Here is a 21,200-nt window from a genome sequence, read left to right on the forward strand (position 1 = left end):
GGTAACTGCTCCATGGGAAAAAAAAAAGGATAGAGGGCCACATGTTTTGGAGGATCATGTAGCACATAGTAGGCATGCCAATTAATGAGAAATCATTGTGAGCTCCTCAGGGCTTTCACAGGGCAAGCAAGCAGGCAGTGCACAGCTCTGTAGGGGCTAAGGGGAGAGAAATCCCATGTTTATTTGACCATTGTCGAGGATCTCATGAGACAGTTGTTCCAAAGGACAACTTTTGACTAGCCCCTTTCTCGAAGCCCCTTTCCAGTTCTAAACCTGTTTGGGAAATCATGAAACAGGACCAAAGACCAGGGGAAGTATGAGACTTAGAGGAAAAAGCTGGGAGAGGAAGATAGAGTGAAATGCCTGAGGCAGGAAATAGGGCTGGAGATGAGGGTGGTGGTGAGGGGCTGGGGGAAGTCCATGCCCAAGGGGTCTTCAGGGTGTGGGGGGTGGTGATGTGCGAGCAGAGGCACCGTGCACCCGAGGAGAGAAGGGGGCTCTGAGGTTGCATTCACACAGCCTCCCAGCCCAGCACTCCATACCAAATGGTGCTCTGATGATGCTTCTCAGATGGGTGGTGATTGCCCGAGGCCGGGCAACAGGGTTTCACTTTCTGTGAGGCCTGGGTGCTTGTGCAGGGTCCAGGAGGTGAAAGCAGGGGTCCTGCTCCAGGGCCTGGGCTGCAAGATGGGACTGATGACTGTTAAGCCCCCTAGTCCATAGCACAGATTGAGGAGGCCATCCAAGCAAGAGGCTAATCTCTGTGGTGAGGTGGGGTGATGTCCCTCCCATCTTTAAAGCATCCCTGCCTTTACCCATCTCCCTCCAGCACCAGTGGAGTCTGCTCTTTGGGCAGGATCATGATGTCACTGGGGGAGTGGGCTGGGGGAGAGGCGTCTCCTGCATCCTGCCCCGCAGGCCAGACTCTGGGGCTCCCCCTCCTCTGCCAAAGCTGCAGCTCCCACAGCACAGCCTGGCCCCCCAGGCAAGAGCACAGTGGTCTTAATATACGTTGGTATGTGGCTGATGAAGACAGGCACCAGGCCAAGTGTCGCTATCACAAAGTCAAGTGTTATTGTGAAAAAGGAGCAGTGCTGCCTACGTGCCCAGCTGCCCTTCGCCAGCATTTTTTACCCCTGGCTCAAGGTTTTCCTGAAGTTCCAAGAAGTCTCAGAAGCCCGCGGGACAGGATTTTCCTAATTTAATAAGCAATCTCAGCTTCATAGGCAAAGCCCTCTGACTCCTTCCTTCCTCTGATACCCATCTCCTTCCCGTCTAGAAAATGCCACCCAGGGTGGTTTCTCCCTCCTGGAAAGGACAGGGAAAGCCCCTCATTTCCAGCTCACACAAATGGCATCAGTTAATTTAGTACAGAAATACACAGATACAATAATGGTAATAATTATGTGATGTAAGTATTAACTTCATTCCTTTCCTTGCAGGTTGTGTGGAAAACCCCTGTGCTATCCTCACCAGCTCTCAGGGGTAGTGACGATAAAAAGAATAGTAATTATGAGAAGCGTGCTTTGAAGACAGAGAAACCACAAGGCTCATCTCAACATATGAATACAAAAATAGAATTCACACATAGAAGCATTTCCAGGAGTGAATAACACACGGTACCGTGGAAGCGGGGCGGGGGTGGGGTATGGACCAGTAGAAGCTGTCCACAATTTTCCAAGCGGAGGTGTTCCTTGTTCAGGATTTTTAACTCCTTCTCCCTCTGTTTTCCAGAGTAACTTCCCCAGGGGACCCAGCCTAGCGGCCAGTGCAGAGCCTGGGATAGAGGGGCAGAGCTGGCTGCAGCTCTGACACCCATTCCTGGGGCTCTGTGCTGTCTCCCCACCCTCTTCCATGGCCTCTCTCTCCTCCTCCCCGCCACGGTCCTCCTCCTCTGCTTTTACGTGCTGACATCCCAGCCACAGCTACCCCAGGCCAGAGGCTTCGCAAAGTGCTGTCAGGTTAACCTCAGTGCTTCTGGTTCACTCACTCTGCAAAGATGGGAAGAGGGGCCTTTTTCGGACTCCAGTTCTCTAGAGGTGGTAGGGGCTGGGGGGGTGGGGGGAAGGAGTGCGGGGGTGGCTCGGATAAAATCCAAGGCAGACAGAGTCTGGGTTTGAGTTCAGTGGGGCAGGAAGCCCTGTCTTGCTTTTTATCTGTTTTTTCCTCCTTCCTTCATCTTGGTTTTTAATGGAGGGAATCTCAAACCTGATGCTCTTGTCTCCCTCCTGTCGGTTTTGTGCGTCACTGACTTGTTCACATGCAGGCTGGGAACAACTTTTCATTTAGTCCTCTTCCTCCTCCTCCTCCATGCTCCCCAGCCCAAGAAACACATTACTGCTGATGGCAAAAACACCTCCCTACACGCCCAGACAGATTGCGTCCTGGCCACCTGAGCCAGCAGCACCCCCCAAGAACCAGCAGGACTTAGAAGCTTCCCCCTACATTTTTTTTCCCTTAAAAGAAAAAAAGGCTTCATAAATGAACCATCCATGACAAACCCTTATTTAGCAGAAACCAAAGATCCCAGGGTGGGAAACATCTGGCTCCTGGGCTAATTGATGCCTTCTGGAGTCCTTGAGAATGCCCGCCCCTGGGTCCCATAGGCGGTCCTAGGGTCTCCCACCCTCTCCCCATCTCAAAAGCCTCAGTCTTCTGTGGCCTCCCAGGCAAAGCCCTGCCCCTTGTCCTGACCACCAGCTGCAGCTTGCTCCTAGAGCTGCCACGTCCCCACCCTCCCAGGCTGTGGGTCAGCTTGCATTGCCCTGGGAAAGAGAGCCCACTCCTCGAAACACCCCACACTTCCCCAGCTCCCCTCTCCCTATCTCTAGTCCACAGAGTTGGGGGATAACATTCTCCTAGAATTCACCCCCTCCCTGCTCATCAACATGGAGACCCTGATGGTGGGGAGGGGCAATCCCATCAGGGGGTGTGGGCATCCCAGGAAACCTGGCCTGGCTGCTCCGAGACCCGATGAAGGGATGTCAGGCTGGGAGGTCCAGACCATCCCCAGGTCCCAGGGAGCTCTAGTAGTCTATGCTTCTGTGATTCTGAGATGCAGAAGAGGGGCTGTGGAGTGGCAGGGAACTACCAAGATATCAGGGCACAAAGTGTGAGGGGGTCTTGCTGTTCCACCTTCTCAGCGCCTCCACTTTCCCTCCCCACCTCAGTCAGGGTAGGTCTTCTTAGCAGGTACTAGCTTAGAGGCAATTTCCACCCTCCTCAGCTGCCTGAGGGCCCCCTGCCCAGACACCTCCTCAGCTGCACCCACACACCCAGTCTAAGGGTCACTCAGAATGGCCATTGTTCTGCAGGCTGGGTAAAAATCACCCAGCCCTCTCGCCTCCGGCACAAGTGGAAATGTGCTCTGGGGGCCTCGTTCAAGAACAAATAGCAGGCCCACTGGAGTTGCCAGCAGCCCGAGGGTGCTGGCTCCAGCCTGGGACTGAGAGCACAGAGAGCGGCAGGGAACAGGCCCAGGACATAAGGCCCTCCATCAGGCCCCAGCCTATCCTGTGGGTTGCCTGGTAGGGGTCTGGGGGCAGAGATTCCCATCTCTAAGAGGCAATCAGGCATGTTGGCCCCCTCTGCCCTAGCTGGGTGGGTGGGAGAGGCTGGGGGCTGCTGCTGGCCGCTTGGCCCATCCCGACCACGCCCTCCTCCTCACTCTTCTATGTGGCCTCCACCTCCCGGGGTGTCCGATTACGCTCGGCTTGCACCCGGCTCTTTACCTTCTTGCCTAGTTCCAGCCCCACCCAGCTCTTGCCCTTGGCCTGTTTGCTGCGGCCTCGGCTGCGGGAGGGGCACCACACACGCTCGCAGTACTCATCCACCCGGGGCAGGTTGGCGAAGCCGATGAGCTGCAGGATGTCCTTATACCAGGCCTTGGAGGGGGTGGAGGCCGGGCCTCCTTGGGCTGCAGGCTCCTCTGGCCTCAGCTCCCCGGGGAACAGAGTGTCAAGCTGTGCAGCCATGATCACCTCCAGAGCCAGGCGGACCACCACCTGGGAGAAGCCGTGCTCCAGCGTCATGCAGGTGTAGGTGCCCGCATCCAGGCGGTTGAGCCTGCGGAACAGCAGCCCCTGTTCCGTTTGCAGGACGCGCTCATCTGTCTTCACCTGCTGGGGGTGTGGGAGGGCGTGAGGGCGCCTGGAGCAGGGCCTGCACCATCAGCTCCTCTGCCCCTGCTTTTCCAAATTTGCCATCTCAGGGCTCATTCTCCCCTTCCCAGCAGCTTGGCTGGCTCAGCATCCTCGACCGTGAGCTAATTGCAGGCAGGGACTCACCTTCCCATAATCCAGGATAGGGCCTTCTCAAAGATTTGACTGACTGGTTTCTCCCCTACTCAGAGCTCTGGATCCCCTGTCTTGGCCTTGGGGGGCCCTGGTACATATTCCCAGGGAACAGAGTGTTAAAGAGTATTTATGGGCTTTTACTCAGGGGGGCTATACCCCCAGACCAAGGACAAGAGCTCCCCTCCATTCTACACACACACACACACACACACACACACACACACACACACAGCCCTCCCTGTCTTGGTCTGCATTGCCCACTGCCCCCACAGTGCAGGGCCCACAGCCCCATCACAGGTGGAACACGGTTCCGATCCAGCCCTGTCTCTGGCCTGGACCCTGTCTGGGCTTTAGTCTGCACATGTGTACTTTGAGGCAGCACTGCTTGGGTGGTGAGTGTTGTGTAACTCCATCTCATCGCTCCCCTGCCCCTTCCCCACTGGGGGAGACTTCTCAGTGCCCAGCCCAACAGCTGGCCCAAGGCTGGCCTCCTCCAGTTCTCAAGCTGGAAGGAGAGCCCCTCCTGTAATCAACCCACTCCCTCCTCTTCCCTACCCGTGGGAGTGGCTTGTGAATGGTTCTTCACCCTGCCCCCACCCACACCCAGCCTCAGGCCCCAGACTGAAGCCATCTCTGGGCTTGACAGACTTTTCTGGATGGGGGAGGAGAGGGCCTAGGCAGACAGCTGGACTCCAGGGAGGACGTGTGGGGCCAGGCAGTGTGTGAGTGTGTGTGTGTGGTAGAGGTGTGTGTGCAACGGCCAGTGATCAGGGGCCCAGGCCTAAGGCAGAGGAGGACCAAGAACCCCTGCGGAAGAGACCCCTTCGAAGATGAGCCATATGTGTAAGCATGGGGGCCTTCCTGACCAGCCTAGACCCCTTCCCTCTCTTCTATCTCTGCTACCCAGCTCTCAGACAGAGCCTAGCTCAGTGCCCAGGAGTTTGTGGGCTCCCTGTCACTGGAGAAGTTCTACCACATCTGGCCTGGGTGTTCCCAGATGGCAGGAACAGGGGCACCTCCTTCTAGGCACCCCAGGGGCTTTAATACATACTTTTCTTAAGTTGATCTTGGCAAGTTCCCCCCAGAGTTCATGGAGGGGTATGACCTCAGGACACAGGCAGGCTGGAGCCAGGGTCCTTGCTCACCTGGTCAGGCCTCTCGTTCCCTGGCCTCTGTAAGAACCAGCGCACAGCGGCCTGGGGGGACTTGGGCAGGCACTCCAGGAAGGTGCTGTTGTGCTCTGTGCCGTAGATTGTGGTGGTCGCCACGAGTCCCGCAGTCTCCTCTGGAAGGATTTGGAGGTGGGCTCAGCTCAGGAACTATAGGACCCCTGGGACCACCCACTGACTCCCTCAGTCCAGGAGCCCCCATGAATGCGACAGGGACCTAGGTGTCTACTGATCCCTAAGCCGCTCACTCTGCCCAAAGACCCTAACCTATATGCTGACAGGAGCTGCCCACATAGGGAAACTGAGGACTGCCTGTTACTACAAGAACGGCCTGAGGCCATACTTCACAGGGGTCAAGCCCAGGCCACAGGGGTGAGTGGGGGCCCTGTGAGAGCCCAGCTGGCGCCCCCATGCCCGCTGCCACTCACCCTCCTGGCTCTGGCCCAGGCACTGCAGGGCAGGGTTGCCATGCCGGATGTCCTGCCGGCGGAACCGGCGCTTGCTGGTGCCGGGCCGGTAGCGGGTACAGGAGGCACCATCCCAGGCACAGTACGGGTCCCGGGCCAGGCAGCACTCTGCACAGGCACTGCCGTAAGTCTCACACTGGTGCAGCTGCAGCCGGGCCACGCCCAGCCTCGAGCCCACATACAGCATTTGCTGGGAGGAACATAGGCAGAGCCCAAGGTGAGCCTGTGCTCTGCCTGCAAGCAGCTAGGCTCTCAGCTCCCTTGGCTTTCCTGAGACCCCTGACATTTGCAAGAGTCTTCCAGAACCTCCCGAGTGCATTCCCAGAAGAAAAAATGTTTATCACCCGCCTGATCTACATCAGATCCTATGTTAGGACGTGGAGGGAATGGGGCACACCTGGGGTCTTTTCTCTAAGGGGCTTCTCCAGACCCTCCCGGCAGCAGACCTTTGCCCTCTACCCCAATGGCCTTTATCCTGTCTTGCCCCTGACTTTGGAGGTGAGCTCTGCTTTAAGCAATCCCAGTACAAAAGTCGAGATTTACCCAAAGATGAACTGGGGCAGATGAACTTGGGGAGATTTTGCCACTTGCAAAAGGACACACAGCAGGCCTCTAAAGTCTATTTGATTTAAAATCTGCATCTTGTTTTCAAGCACGTTTTTGTCTCCCCTGAGGAAACGGCCTTTGTGGATCTCCCCTTATCTGAACACATGCTCACTTACTCCGGGCCTCCCACTCCCACTGGTTTCATGCGTGGGAATCTCAGCTCCCAGCTGAACTCTCAACCCTCATTGCAGGGCTTAATCAGGCAGCCCCAGGGCCTGCTGTGACTCAGCTTTCCATCAGACAACAGCAGTGCTCAGGGAAACTTCAGGAGACAGGTGGAGAGGAAGGAGGAGTGGGGAGAGATGTCAGCTACTCTTACCCTTTTGACGGAGATCTCCATCTCAGTGATGGGTGTTGGCACCTGGGAAAGAAGGAAGACCTCCCCTGCGTCCCTGTTTTCAGCCTCTTCCAGACTCTGGGTGGAAACCATCTTTTTCCCAGGTCAGTGCACTCCCTGGCAACTAAGGCCAGACAGTCTCTCCTACCTTAGAAAGGTCCTCTCTCCCTGGCTGGCCTCCAAGGCTTGGCTACAAGCACAAAGCTCTGGCGTCCCCTCCCACAGTCCTGTTCCCCAGCAATGAGGCAGCTGTCCCAAATCACCCATCCCATGCGGGAAAGCACAACAGTTCCCCAAACACAGATGATCCCCTGTCTGACTCTATAGAGGGGTCAACAGAACCCCTTGGGGACTTGGGGTGTCAGCTGCCCCTCAGTGCAACTTGGCAGCCCCTGGCAGGGCTTTGTCAAGGGGTGATCGCCTTGGCCATCCCTCACTGGGCCCCCCAGCTCTCAGCTCACAGACTGCGTCTCCAGGCCCTGCAGTCATTTTGAAGCATCGGCAAGGCTTCTGCAGTAGTGAGCGTCATCACTTTCACTCCCCACTGGCCGCAGGTTCAGTACAGCAGGCCCATCTCCCTCCTGTACTTTGCTCCTGCTTTCTCGTAGCCAGGCCTAGACGCAGGGACGGGGCTTGAGGGGACCCTTCCCATCAGTTGCCCCCACTCACCTTAAACACCTGGAGCTCCTCCAGAACCACCTCCTCAGGTTCATCAGGGTCCCCCACCTGGAGGGCAATGACCTTGAGCACGGACCCTGAGTCTGGGGCAGGGGAGGAGGTGTCAGTGGGAGAGGAAGGGGCAGCATAGGTCCTCACACACCTCCCCTGCCCGGCCACCCCACTCAGCCCACCCACCCGTCCCCAGGAAGATGACGTCATAGGACCCGTCCTCTGCCTCCACGCGGTCCACCACGATCTGACGCAGCTGCTGGGCCAGGTGGGTTTTGACGAGGACGGGGCGACCCCGCCGAGGACGCACTGGCCGGAACATAAGTGGGTGGGCTCGGGCAAACTGCAGCACCTCATCCGGGTAGTCCTTGGTGCTGCCAAAGGGTCGTCCTGGCTGTGCGGTCATCTTGCTGGGGCACTGTGGGCAGCAGCAAAGGGAGTGCCTGAAGCTTCCTGTGATGTCACATTCCCCACCCCAGTCTGTTTCTAGGCTCCACTGGCTGGGCACGCCAACCTCAGAGGGACCACTTGTGGACCCTTCATGCTGTAGGAGAGACTCCTTAGTGTGGTCTGGGCTCTGCTCCCATCCTCACCCCACCCAGCCCAGCTGCTCTGGAGCCCCAGCTCAGCCGCTGCCTTGGGGCTGCATGCAGACACAGGCCTGTCCTCAGGCAGAGCCCCTCCTGGCATCTACTCAGCCCTCTTCCCTGCCCTGGTCCCAGGCAGATACTTACCACACCAGGACGGGGAAAGGGTACCTTGCCCGCATAGGCCCCCCACTGGTGCTGGGGACCATCTTGGTGGGCAAAGGGCCCCTTGAAGACCTCCCAGATATCAGCCATGTGGTACACGCAGACGGCATAGCCCTGGAACACAGCACTGCCAAGGGCGGACAGGGACAGTCAGACCAGGGAGGCTGTCAGAGGCGGGAAGGGGGCAGCCTGGTTCCATAGGTAGGACAGAGGATGATGGTGCCTGCAGTCAGCAGAGACCAGAAAACGAGGACCCCCAGGCAGAGAGTACAGCCACGGAGTCACTGAGTCAGGGACAGAGACGGGGACCCATGGCGAGGCCGGACGTGAAGGCAGGGGCTCAACAGGGGAGGCTGCAGTGCAGAGACGGGGCCGGGGTGGAGGGGAGGGGAGGCCGTGTGCCCACCTGACTGTGCTGAACAGAGCGTACACCTCCAGGCTCTTCCCTGAATTGGGCCACAGCAGGAACACGTCCTCTGAAGACAGAAGGCCACGACCAATGCCCGCCACTCACTGGCTCTGAGCCCTCCCCAGCCCTCACCCAGGCTGTCCTGGCCATGCCCTTACCCAGCTGGTCAAAGTGGGTCTCGGCACCTCCAGGGCCAGGCACGGAGCAGAGCAGCCTGGCCTTGAGGAAGGTGCTCCATTTGCTCACCAGCACCCGCTGGCCGCCTGCGTCATTCTGGGGAGTGGGGACCAGTCAGCCTTGTGTCCCAAGGACAGGCCCCTCCTCCTGTTCCTCCACCCTCACCCTTGTGGGGGAGGCATGGATGTCGGCTCTACACCCTCGCCTCAGTTTGCCTACTGCTGCAGTTTGGGACAGGTCTGGGAAGGCACATACGGCCAGGATGTGAACCTCACTGTCCCTGCCACAGCTCTCACCACACAGACGCGGCCCACGCGGCTGACAGTGACACGGCCCGGGCCTCCATCAGGTGAAGGGACTGTCTCCGAGAAGAAGAAGTACACCTTGTCATCGTCCTGGTCGGAGTTGTCAGGGATCCGGGTGGCCATCACAAACCTGGGCTCTGTGAGTTAACACGGTGAAGCTGGTGGGGGCCTCACAGAGGAGGAACAGGGTGGGGGGTGAGCCAGTGAGGAGGGGAAGAGGTGCAGGGACCCCACTGGAGGCCGGAGTCCCAGGCAGTGAGTGGGGATGGGCTGCCCCTCTGGTCCCCACTCCAGCGTCAGCTCTCCCACCTCCCTGCCAGTGCCAGGGGCAGACCCCAGCCAGCCTTGCCCTCAGCAGACCCCGGGGCTCACCGTGCAGGAGGTTCTGGTCAGAGTCAGAACGCAAGGCCGGTCGGGGACCCCCACTCCGGAAGATCATGGCTTCACGCCCCAGGAAGTCGGCATTGAGGCCCGTGTACAGCTCCCCTCCTAGGGTGAGGGTAGGGTCAGGAGAGGAGGACCAGGCCCTGTACCCAGACCCCATCTCATCCCAGTGACATTGGCCGGCTCCCACCCTTGTCATGCCCGCCCTGACCTGGGCATCACCCACCTACAAAGGTGCTGGCGAAGGGACGGCTGGGCTCGTGTGGGCACCTCCCCCGCCCACTTTCCACACTGCGGGGCTCCAGACGGAGCACATGCTGGAGAGAGGGAGGGAGGGAGGGAGAAGAGGCGTCACCTAGGAAAGCAGAGCCAGCCCCAACCCGGCTGCTGCCCATCGCCCATCGCTTGCGGCTGGAGAGTGGGGGTGGGCGGAAGGCGCCCTCATTCAGGACCTTGCCGGCAGGGTCAGCTCCCTGGCACAAAGGTGCCTTTCAGGCTCTGACCCCTCTGCCCTGACCCAGGCTCAATGGGGAGCGTTCAGACAACAGGGAGGAAATGTCACTGCTTCCCAGTCCCTTGCGGGGCCGCGCCGGCTCACCTCTCCACGATGCCCAACGGCAATGAGGGCGCAGGTTGGCTGGAAGGCACCAGTGCCACACGCCAGCAGGTGGGTCCGGTTGTGGGGCTGCAGCACCCGCACAAAGTTGGCACACTCCACCTAGGGGGAGGAGGGGGGTGGGAGGATGATCTAGGGCGGGGTGGGGGGTAGATTCTTCAGCACCATCAGGAGCCTTCAAGATCTGCTTAAAGTGGCCCCAGAACGGGCACCTGGGGAGCAGCCCCAGGCTCTCCTGGGGATCAGGGGCTGGGTGTTGGTCATGGTGGGGGGCAGTCACTCCCGACATCACTCACCGAAGGATCTCTTCCCTTGCGAACACACTCCTCCCTTTGTCCGGGCTGCGGTGGCCACAGCACCTGAAACACAGCCTGTATGACCCCTGACCTCATAGCCTCAGTTGACCCAGCTGGCCTCCCATCTGGAGTTGCCCAGCTCTCAGACAGAGCCGCTTCCCAGTCAGTCCAGCTCACCTCCCGGGGATCCAGCCATGCCTGGTCCAGCCGCAGTGAGTAGATGGCATCGCGGCCGCCCAGAAACAGGCGGTCCCGGTACTCATCCAGGTAGAGGGCCCGAAGGTCCAGGGAGCCCCGGGGACCGAGAAAGACGGTAGAGCGGTTGGCAGAAAGGAGGTCTAGGAGGGAGGGAGGGAGGGGGTCAGGGCCTGCTGCTCAGCCCACTTCTCTAGCCAATCTGTGGAGGTGGAGTGTCCCAGCTGTGCATTCACCATCCCCGCCCCCACTCACATCTGGAAAATGTTTCCATGCAAGGGGTGCTGGAGGGCTTCAGGGAAATGACTCCTGGGGGTGGGTGGGACAGGGGGCTCTGAGCCCCTCACCCAGCCCAGACTACCCAGGGGCCTGCCCCCTACACCTTCACTCCGTGGCCCCCAGGTATTCAGTTAACGTCTCCTTCCCCCTGGCCCATCTGTGCTCTACCCAGTCCCTAGGGAAGATGGCCCCACTGGCAGAACTTATGGCAGCAAGCTGGGTGAAGTACTGGGAGAGCCTGGAGCAAGGGTGGGTGGTCTGAGAAGCGTACAAGGCTGACTCAGTGGGACAAGCAGATGGACAGGGGAGAGCGTTCCATCAGAGGGAGCACCTGGCTAAGGCCTGGGTGTGGGAGAGGCCAGGTATGGCCAGGTGGATCTCTAGGCTCTGGTCCAGCGATATGGCTAAAGAGGGTTTTCTCTTCCATAGACGCTGCCCACCAGGCCCCAGGGATGGGAGTGGCTCTCTGGGTATGGTGACCCCAGGAGGTGGGGATTCTGAAGTAGGTCCTTGGGGTCCAGCTAGGTAGCTGGAGATGATGGGTGGGCAAGGGCAGAGCAGCAGGATGTGGTGGGAAGGGGCGATGGCCACCACTGGGAAGGTGAGGTATCCAAGCCCAAAAGGTCATCCTCTCTATCCCCAAACACTCACTCTATCCCCAAACTCATTAACAGCCTCTTCCAGGAAGCCCTCCATGCCTGACAGTACTTTGGAGGAGATTTGCCCTATTTGAACCTTTTCTTGTAGCCAGACTTAGCCCAAAGCCACAGCCCCAGGGCAGGACCACATTCCACAACCGCCAGCCCCCTCACCCCCGCCGTGACTCCCTTCAGACTCTTCCAGAGTGGAGCCATGTCTCCTGCCTCCGACTCTCCAGAGAAGGCCTGGGTCTCCCTCCTTGGACTGGGGTTCCTGGGGGAAGGTGATCACCCCTCTGGTTTCCCCAGGAAGAAGAATCTGTGGAGAGCCTTTGTCTCATCTGATTCAGAAGAGGCCTGTGCCAGCTGCAGCACAACATATCAGGTTAGATCTGCAGAGGAACCTCCTGGGCCAGGATGGGCAAAGAAGGGAGGCTACAAAGAGCCTCGTGGATGGAGGGGAAGAGGAAAGGCCAGCATTGCAAAGTGGGCTGCAAGAGGCAGGAGGGGGAACAGGGCTGGGGCATAGGGTGAGGGACCCCACTTCAGGGCGGACGAGAGGGACAGGATGCTGCCCTCTTCTCCACTGTCTGCCCTGGGCAAGGGGCCCAGCTGAGAGCAGACAGATGCTCCAGACCTGCCCTCTCTGCCCCCTCCCCATCTCTCTCTGCCCATCTCTGCTGAGGTCTCTCTCCTTTTCTCAGCAGTCCCCTCAGTTTCTCCTCCAGTGTGTCTCTGTCTCTCCCACCTCCACCCTGGCCATGTCTTCCAGGACCTGTCCCCCTCTCCCTGCCTTTCTCCCAGGCTCCTGCCTCTGGCGGCCAGCGGGGAGCACATGCCAGGGAGTGACTGTAAAGTCCTTCCCACAGCCTGTGCTGGGAGTGAATGCATCCCTCCTGCTGTCAGAACAGACTGCCCTGGGCTGGCTGGGGTCCCATAGCTGGGGTATGGCAGGGTCTGGGGCTCCCAGGAACACACACACAAACAGGGTACGCACTGCCCTACCTCGGTAGGAGAGCCGCAGGCGGGGCACGCTGGGGCCAGGGCTGAGGCTGCCACCGCGGAGCAGGAGGCCCCACAGGAGGCAGCAGATGGCCCAGGCTGAGGGGGCCATGCTGGGGAACTGGGGCACCAAGCTGCTTGTAGAGCTGCCCTGGGTCCTGCCACTGCCGCTGCTGCTGGCTGTAGTTTGCTCCGTTGCCGCCAGGCCTGCCACTTATAAGGCAACAGCTCCACCCCGTCCCAGGCCAGGAAGGCGGGGAGGAAGAGGGAGGGAGCAAGTGCCCTGCCATCTACCTGCAGCCTCTCATTCCACCTCGGCTGGCCCAGCTGATGCCTCTGTGTCACAATAGCTAGTTCCCCATTTTGGGAGACTCCTTCCCAGCTGCGCTGTGGGTGGTTTATACAGAAATGTCCACAAACCCAAGTCCCTAAGCTCTAGCAAAATGTCAAGGGGGGAAATAGCTTGGAAGGGAAATCAGAGGTTGATGGGCTGGGTAGGGGGGTCTAGCTGGGCTCTCTTTTGCTCCTTGCCCCTCTGGTGCCCATGAAAGAGACCCCTACAGACTGATTCTGGGCCCTGGTCCCTGACACCAAGGGCCCAGCCCCCTGAAGTCTTGGTCAGGCTCCCCAGTTCCCCAGGCAGGGCCCGATTGCCTGGGGGGAGTCGTTCCAGCCCAAGGGGCTGGATGGGGGCTTGAGGTCTGGCCACACTTCACAGATCTGCAATTGGCAATAGATGAATGCCCAGACTTCTCCACCCTTGGTGTCTTGGATCAATGGGCCCAGCCAAAGGCATCTTGTGCCATCTAATGGACAAAGTAGGAACTGCAGGAGGTCCCACGGCTGCCGGCTGTTCAGGCCTGTCCGTGTCTGGCTTCCAGGCCCCATCCCAGCCCACTGGGGCAGGGAACAGGATTCACCCTGTGCCAGAGAAGCCCTTATTGCCCTGCTTCCCTCAGTCTCTAGTCCTCACTGAGCCTCAGGGCCCAGAGCGTCACCAGGGAAGTGGTGGGTTCTTCCCAAGGGTGAAGGGTGGGTGCTCATGCCCCAACTCCCTCTGCTCTGAGCTCTGATCCAGGGGACAGGAGAGTCACAGAAGAGGCACAAGGCGGGAGATGGAGCTGAGGGGTTGAGTAGGGCAAGTGGGGAGACCTCCCCCCCCTCAACAGCAGCCCCTGTCTCCACCCTCCACAGCTGCCACCCCACCCCATTCCAGACCCCTACACTCAGAATCTGAGGCCTTGGGTGCTAAGATTTCCACCTTGAGCAAGAATCCTGGTACTCCCAGGATTCTAGAAACTCCTGCAAGTTACCAGCCCAGGTCCTCAGATGGTGGTCAGGAAACTTGGGGGCATCAGAGAATGAAGGACGTGGCCCAGGCCACACAGCAGCCTGAGAACAGGTCTTGCTCAGTCCTGCCCCTTCCTGGGACCCTCTCTTGCTTCTCAGGCTCCTGAGGGTACTGGGACTCCACCTCCCTTCCTATCTCATTCCTGAAAGAGAAACAGCTCAGTCTCTGAATCAGCATGAGAAGGACCCAGGGACCTGGGACCCTGTCTCCCTGTCCCCATCTCCCCTCAAAATATACATGCCTCTTGACCTGGGATTGGGCAAAGTGCTACTCAGGGAGGCCACCTTGCCTCTGGATTCCCTGAAGAAACTTGGCCAAGGCCTTTCCCTCTCTGGGTCTCAGTCTCCTCCTTCCAGAGCCAGGGACCAGCCACCTTAGGTGTAACAGGCTCTATAAACTGGTGAGGGGTGCTTGTGCAGCAGCTGCCATGATGATGATCATATCCTAGGCCCTTGGAGGGGTGGAGCCCCTCTGCGTCCATCTCCCTGGGGAGATGTTTCAGCCTAGTAGCCCGGGCTGGGGGCCAATGTCTGGCTAGAGATTGAGCCAGACAGACCCTCAACCAGCATGTGGCCACCAGCTGTGGGTGGGAGGCCCAACAACTCCTCAACCTGCCAGCTCACCCTGGGGATCTAAGCTCAGCCAGCCCCCAGCTGTGACTGCAGGGGAGGCCTGGGTCTACTGGAACAGGATGTGGGGGCAGCCCGTTCCACACCGCAGAAAAGCAGCCTGTGGCAGGGGCTAAACTTGTTGTGTGGCCTCGAGCAGGTGCTCTTCCTCTCTGTGTCTGGTTCCCAGTCTGGGAAGGGGATAAGAATCTTCTGTGAAGATCTCTGCTTGCAGGGAATTCCCTGGCAGTCCAGTGGTTAGGACTCTGCAGGACTCCGTGCTTTCACTGCCAAGGGCCTGGGTTCCATCCCTGGCTGGGGAACTAAGATTCCATGAGCCGCGTGGCACAACCAAAAAAAAAAAAAAAAAAAATTAAGATCTCTGCTTGCTGGTTGCAGGTGGGAAAAAGACCCCATGTGTGCCCTTGGTGTCTTGGATCAATGGACCCAGCCAAAGGCATCTTGTGCCATCTAATGGACAAAGTAGGAACTGCAGGAGGTCCCACAGCTGCCGGCTGTCTCAGGCCAAGTGATGGGCAGCAGGGCCACCCAGCAGAAACCACACCCTCTTAGGACAGCAGGCAGTAACCAGGCAACCTCAATAGAAAGAGGCAGGGACAGTGGGAGATGCTCCAGTGATTGCTTCTTTTTAAAAATTTGTAAAATTTATTAATTATTTTTTCCTAAGTATAGTTGATTTACAATGTTGTGTTAGTTTCAGATGTACAGCAAAGTGATTTGGAGATATACATACATATATATATATATATATATATATATATATCCTTTTTCAGATCCTTTTCCATTGTAGGTTACTACAAGATATTGAATATAGTTCCCTGTGCTATACAGTAAATCCTTTTTGTTTATTTTATATATAGTAATGTGTATCCCATACTCCTAATTTATCCCTCCCCCTTTCCCCTTTGGTAACCATAATTTTGTTTTCTATGTCTGTGAGTCTGTTTCTCTTTTGTAAATAAGTTCCTCTGTATTATTTTTTACATTCCACATATAAGTAATATCATTATTGTTTGTCCTGCTCTGTCTGACTTACTTCCCTCAGTATGATCATCTCTAGGTCCATCCATGTTGCTGCTAATGGCAATATTTCACTCTTTTTTATGGCTGAGTAATACTCCATTGTGCATATATATGTATATATATGCCACATTTTCTTTATCCATTCATCTGTCAATGGACATTTAGGTTGCTTCCATGTCTTGGTTATTGTAAGCAGTGCTGCTATGAACATTGGGGTGCATGTATGTTTTCTTTTATTTTTTCATTTTTTTAATGTTTATTTTTTATTTATATATTTTTTCTTATTAGTCATCCATTTTATACACATCAGTGTATACATGTCAATCACAATCTCCCAATTCATCCCACCACCCCCACCACCCCCCGCCGCTTTCCCCCCTTGGTGTCCATACGTTTTTTTCTCTACTTCTGTGTCTCAATTTCTGCTCTGCAAACCGGTTCACCTGTACCATTTTCTAGGTTCCACCTATTTGCGTTAATATATGATATTTGTTTTTCTCTTTCTGACTTACTTCACTTTGTATGACAGTCTCTAGATGCATTCACGTCTCTACAAATGACCCAATTTCATTCCCTTTTATGGCTGAGTAATATTCCATTGTATATATGTACCACATCTTCTTTATCCGTTCACCTGTCGATGGGCATTTAGGTTGCTTCCATGACCTGGCTATTGTAAATAGTGCTGCAATGAACATTGGGGTGCATGTGTCTTTTTTTTTTTTTTTTTTTTGTGGTACGCGGGCCTCTCACTGTGTGGCCTCTCCCGTTGCGGAGCACAGGCTCCGGATGTGCAGGTTCAGCGGCCATGGCTCACGGGCCTAGCCGCTCCGCGGCAGGTGGGATCTTCCCGGACCGGGGTACGAACCCGTGTCCCCCGCATCGGCAGGCGGACTCTCAACCACTGCGCCACCAGGGAAGCTCTCGCATGTGTCTTTTTGAATTATGGTTTTCTCTGGGTATATGCCCAGTAGTGGGATTGCTGGGTCATATGTTAATTCTATTTTTAGTTCTTTAAGGAACTGTTCTCCATAGTGGCTGTAACCATTTACATTCCCACCAACAGTGCAAGAGTGTTCCCTTTTCTCCACACCCTCTCCAGCATTTGTTGTTTGTAGATTTTCTGATGATGCCCATTCTAACTGGTGTGAGGTGATACCTCATTGTAGTTTTGATTTGCATTTCTCTAATAATTAGTGATGTTGAGCAGCTTTTCATGTGCTTCTTGGCCATCTGTATGTCCTCTTTGGAGAAATGTCTATTTAGGTCTTCTGCCCTTTTTTTTTTTGCGGTACGCGGGCCTCTCACTGTTGTGGCCTCTCCCGCTGCGGAGCAGAGGCTGCGGACGCGCAGACTCAGCGGCCATGGCTCACGGGCCCAGCCGCTCCACGGCATGTGGGATGCTCCTGGACCAGGGCACGAACCCGTGTCCCCTGCATCGGCAGGCAGACTCTCAACCACTGCGCCACCAGGGAAGCCCTTCTGCCCATTTTTTGATTGGGTTGTTTGTTTTTTTAATATTGAGCTGCATGAGCTGTTTATATATTTTGGAGATTAATTCTTTGTCCGTTGATTCATTTGCAAATATTTTCTCCCATTCTGAGGGTTGTCTTTTCGTCTTGTTTGTAGTTTCCTTTGCTTTGCAAAAGCTTTTACGTTTCATTAGGTCCCATTTGTTTATTTTTGTTTTTATGTGTGATTTATGTCAGAGTGTTCTTCCTATGTTTTCCTCTAAGAGTTCTAGGGTGTCCGGTGTTACATTTAGGTCTCTAATCGATTTTGAGTTTATTTTTGTGTATGGTGTTGGGGACTGTTCTAATTTCATTCTTTTACACGTAGCTGTCATAGATTAGTTGAGCATAGGTGCATGGGTTTATTTCTGGGCTTTCTATCCTGTTCCATTGATCTATATTTTTGTTTTTGTGCCAGTACCATATTATCTTGATTACTGTGGCTTTGTAGTATAGTCTTAAGTCAGGGAGCCTGATTCCTCCAGCTCCGTTTTTTTCCCTCAAGACTGCTTTGGCTATTCGGGGTCTTTTGTGTCTCCATACAAATTTTAAGATTTTTTGTTCTAGTTCTGTAAAAAATGCCATTGGTAATTTGATAGGGATTGCATTGAATCTGTAGATTGCTTTGGGTAGTATAGTCGTTTTCACAATATTGATTCTTCCAATCCAAAAACATGGTATATCTCTCCATCTGTTGGTATCATCTTTAATTTCTTTCAACAGTGTCTTATAGTTTTCTGCATACAAGTGTTTTTTCTCCCTAGGTAGGTTTATTCCTAGGTATTTTATTCTTTTTGTTGCAATGTAAATGGGAGTGTTTCCTTAATTTCTCTTTCAGATTTTTCATCGTTAGTGTATAGGAATGCAAGAGATTTCTGTACATTAATTTTGTATCCTGCAACTTTACCAAATTCATTGATGAGCTCTAGTAGTTTTCTGGTAGCATCTTTAGGTTTCTCTATGTATAATAACATGTCATCTGCAAACAGTGACAGCTTTACTTCTTTTCCAATTTTTATTTCTTTTATTTCTTTTTCTTCTCTGATTGCCAACACTAGGACTTCCAAAACTATGTTGAATAATAGTGGTGAGAGTGGACATCCTCGTCTTGTTCCTGATCTTAGACGAAATGCTTTCAGTTTTTCACCATTGAGAATGATGTTTGCTGTGGGTTTGTCGTATATGGCCTTTATTATGTTGAGGTAGGTTCCCTCTATGCCCACTTTCTGGAGAGTTTTTATCATAAATCGGTGTTGAATTTTGTCAAAAGCTTTTTCTGCATCTATTGAGATGATCATATGGATTTTATTCTTCAGTTTGTTAATATGGTATATCACATCCATTGATTTGTGTATATTGAAGAATGCTTGCATCTCTGGGATAAATCCCACTTGATCATGGTGTGTGATCCTTTTAATGTGTTGTTGGATTCTGTTTGCTAGTATTTTGTTGAGGATTTTTGCATCTATATTCATCAGTGATATTGGTCTGTAATTTTCTTTCTTTGTAGTATCTTTGTCTGGTTTTGGTATCAGGGTGATGGTGGCCTCATAGAATGAGCTTGGGAGCGTTCCTTCCTCTGCCATTTTTTGGAAGAGTTTGAGAAGGATGGGTGTTAGCTCTTCTCTAAATGTTTGATAGAATTCACCTGTGAAGCCATCTGGTCCTGGACTTTTGTTTGTTGGAAGATTTTTAATCACAGTTTCAGTTTCATTACTTGTGATTGGTCTGTTCATATTTTCTGTATCTTCCTGGTTCAGCCTTGGAAAGTTATACCTTTCTAAGAATTTGTCCATTTCTTCCAGGTTGTCCATTTTATTGGCGTAGAGTTGCTTGTAGTAGTCTCTTAGGAGGCTTTGTATTTCTGTGGTGTCTGTTGTAACTTCTCCTTTTACATTTCTAATTTTATTGATTTGAGTCCTCTCCCTCTTTTTCTTGATGAGTCTGGCTAATGGCTTATCAATTTTGTTTATCTTCTCAAAGAACCAGCTTTTAGTTTTATTGATCTTTGCTATTGTTTTCTTTGTTTCTATTTCATTTATTTCTGCTCTGATCTTTATGATTTCTTTCCTTCTGCTAACTTTGGGTTTTGTTTGTTCTTCTGTCCCTAGTTCCTTTAGGTGTAAGGTTAGATTGTTTATTTGAGATTGTTCTTGAGGTAGGCTTGTATAGCTATAAACTTCCCTCTTAGAACTGCTTTTGCTGCATCCCATAGGTTTTGGATCGTCGTGTTTTCATTGTCATTTGTCTCTAGGTATTTTTTGATTTCCTCTTTGATTTCTTCAGTGATATCTTGGTTATTTAGTAACGTATTGTTTAGCCTCCATGTGTTTGTGTTTTTTACGTTTTTTTCCCTGTAATTCATGTGTAATCTCATAGCGTTGTGGTCAGAAAAGATGCTTGATATGATTTAACTTTTCTTAAATTTACTGAGGCTTGATTTGTGACCCAAGATGTGATCTATCCTGTAGAATGTTCTGTGTGTACTTGAGAAGAAAGTGTAATCTGCTGTTTTTGGGTGGAATGTCCTATAAATATCCATTAAACCTATCTGGTCTATTGTGTCATTTAAAGCTTGCGTTTCCTTATTAATTTTCTGTTTGGTTGATCTGTCCAATGGTGTAAGTGAGGTGTTAAAGTCCCCCACTATTATTCTGTTACTGTCGATTTCCTCTTTTATAGCTGTTAGAAGTTGCCTTATGTATTGAGGTGCTCCTATGTTGGGTGCATATATATATTTATAATTGTTATATCTTCTTCTTGGATTGATCCCTTGATCATTATGTAGTGTCCTTCCTTGTCTTTTGTAACATTCTTTATTTTAAAGTCTATTTTATCTGATATGAGTATTGCTACTCCAGCTTTCTTTTGATTTCCATTTGCATGGAATATCTTTTTCCATCCCCTCATTTTCAGTCTGTATGCGTCCCTAGGTCTGAAGTGGGTCTCTGGTAGACAGCATATATATGGTTCTTGTTTTTGTATCCATTCAGCAAGCCTGTGTCTTCTGGTTGGAGCATTTAATCCATTCACGTTTAAGGTAATTATCAATATGTATGTTCCTATGACCATTTTCTTAATTGTTTCGGGTTTGTTTTGTAGGTCCTTTTCTTCTCTTGTGTTTCCCACTTAGAGAAGTTCTTTTAGCATTTGTTGTAAAGCTGAATTCTGTTAGCTTTTGCTTGTCTGTAAAGCTTCTGATTTCTCCATTGAATCTGAATGAGATCCTTGCAGGGTAGAGTAATCTTGGTTGCAGGTTCTTCCTTTTCATCACTTTAAGTATATCATGCCACTCCCTTCTGGCTTGTAGAGTTTCTGCTAAGAAATCAGCTGTTACCCTTATGGGAGTTCCCTTGTATGTTTTTTGTCATTTTTCTGTTGCTGCTTTCAATAATTTTTCTTTGTCTTTAATTTTTGCCAGTTTGATTACTATGTGTCTTGGCACGTTTCTCCTTGGGTTTATCCTGTATGGGACTCTCTGCACTTCCTGGACTTGGGTGGCTGTTTCCTTTCCCATGTTAGGGAAGTTTCTGACTGTAATCTCCTCAAATATTTTCTCAGGTCCTTTCTCTCTCTCTTCTTCTTCTGGGACCCCTATAATGTGAATGTTGTTGTGTTTAATGTTGTCCCAGAGGTCTCTTAGGCTGTCTTCATTTCTTTTCATTCTTTTTTCTTTATCCTGTTCCACAGTAGTGAATTCCACCATTCTGTCTTCCAGATCACTTATCCGTTCTTCTGCCTCAGTTATTCTGCTATTGATTCCTTCTAGTGTATTTTTCATTTCATTATTGTATTGTTCATCTCTGTTTGTTTGTTCTTCAATTCTTCTAGATCTTTGTTAAACATTTCTTGCATCTTCTCGATCTTTGCTTCCATTCTTTTTCAGAGGTCCTGGATCACCTTAACTATCATTATTCTGAATGCTTTTTCTGGAAGATTGCCTATCTCCACTTCATTTAGCTGTTTTTCTGGGGTTTCATCTTGTTCCTTCATCTGGTACATAGCACTCTGCCTTTTCATCTTGTCTATCTTTCTGTGAATGTGGTTTTTGTTCCACAGGCTGCTGGATTGTAGTTCTTCTTGCTTCTGT

The 21,200-nt window shown here is 52.9% G+C and overlaps 2 protein-coding genes across 7 annotated transcripts in view; one reads left to right on the forward strand and one right to left on the reverse strand.

The window, feature by feature from the left end:
* Positions 1-1,565, forward strand: part of PHF7 (PHD finger protein 7) — a 20,079-nt gene extending 18,514 nt beyond the window's left edge. The window contains exon 11 of the mRNA XM_073811198.1: positions 1,443-1,565. Within this exon, the coding sequence (XP_073667299.1) occupies positions 1,443-1,489 (47 nt within the window). The 3' untranslated portion in view covers positions 1,490-1,565. The remainder of the gene's footprint in view (positions 1-1,442) is intronic.
* SEMA3G (semaphorin 3G) overlaps positions 1-12,795 on the reverse strand; it is a 16,941-nt gene extending 4,146 nt beyond the window's left edge. For 2 of the 6 annotated variants that reach the window (XM_073811193.1, XM_073811194.1), the window contains exons 1-16: positions 12,600-12,795; positions 10,660-10,820; positions 10,483-10,545; positions 10,169-10,288; positions 9,797-9,887; positions 9,559-9,675; positions 9,178-9,323; positions 8,863-8,977; positions 8,702-8,771; positions 8,278-8,422; positions 7,730-7,961; positions 7,544-7,635; positions 6,857-6,898; positions 5,893-6,121; positions 5,441-5,580; positions 3,981-4,121 (exon numbers count right to left, since the gene is read on the reverse strand). In XM_073811193.1, coding sequence (XP_073667294.1) covers positions 3,981-4,121; positions 5,441-5,580; positions 5,893-6,121; positions 6,857-6,898; positions 7,544-7,635; positions 7,730-7,961; positions 8,278-8,422; positions 8,702-8,771; positions 8,863-8,977; positions 9,178-9,323; positions 9,559-9,675; positions 9,797-9,887; positions 10,169-10,288; positions 10,483-10,545; positions 10,660-10,820; positions 12,600-12,708 — 2,013 coding nt within the window. In that variant the 5' untranslated portion in view covers positions 12,709-12,795. Of the gene's footprint in view, positions 1-1,561; positions 4,122-5,440; positions 5,581-5,892; positions 6,122-6,856; positions 6,899-7,543; positions 7,636-7,729; positions 7,962-8,277; positions 8,423-8,701; positions 8,772-8,862; positions 8,978-9,177; positions 9,324-9,558; positions 9,676-9,796; positions 9,888-10,168; positions 10,289-10,482; positions 10,546-10,659; positions 10,821-12,599 lie in introns of those variants that run through there. The other 4 variants (XM_033865097.2, XM_073811191.1, XM_073811195.1 and 1 more) reach the window with 4 other exon arrangements.
* Between the last annotated feature and the right edge of the window lie 8,405 nt (positions 12,796-21,200).

This window comes from Tursiops truncatus, chromosome 10 (assembly GCF_011762595.2).
Source record: "Tursiops truncatus isolate mTurTru1 chromosome 10, mTurTru1.mat.Y, whole genome shotgun sequence".
In the NCBI taxonomy this organism is placed as follows: domain Eukaryota; kingdom Metazoa; phylum Chordata; class Mammalia; order Artiodactyla; family Delphinidae; genus Tursiops; species Tursiops truncatus.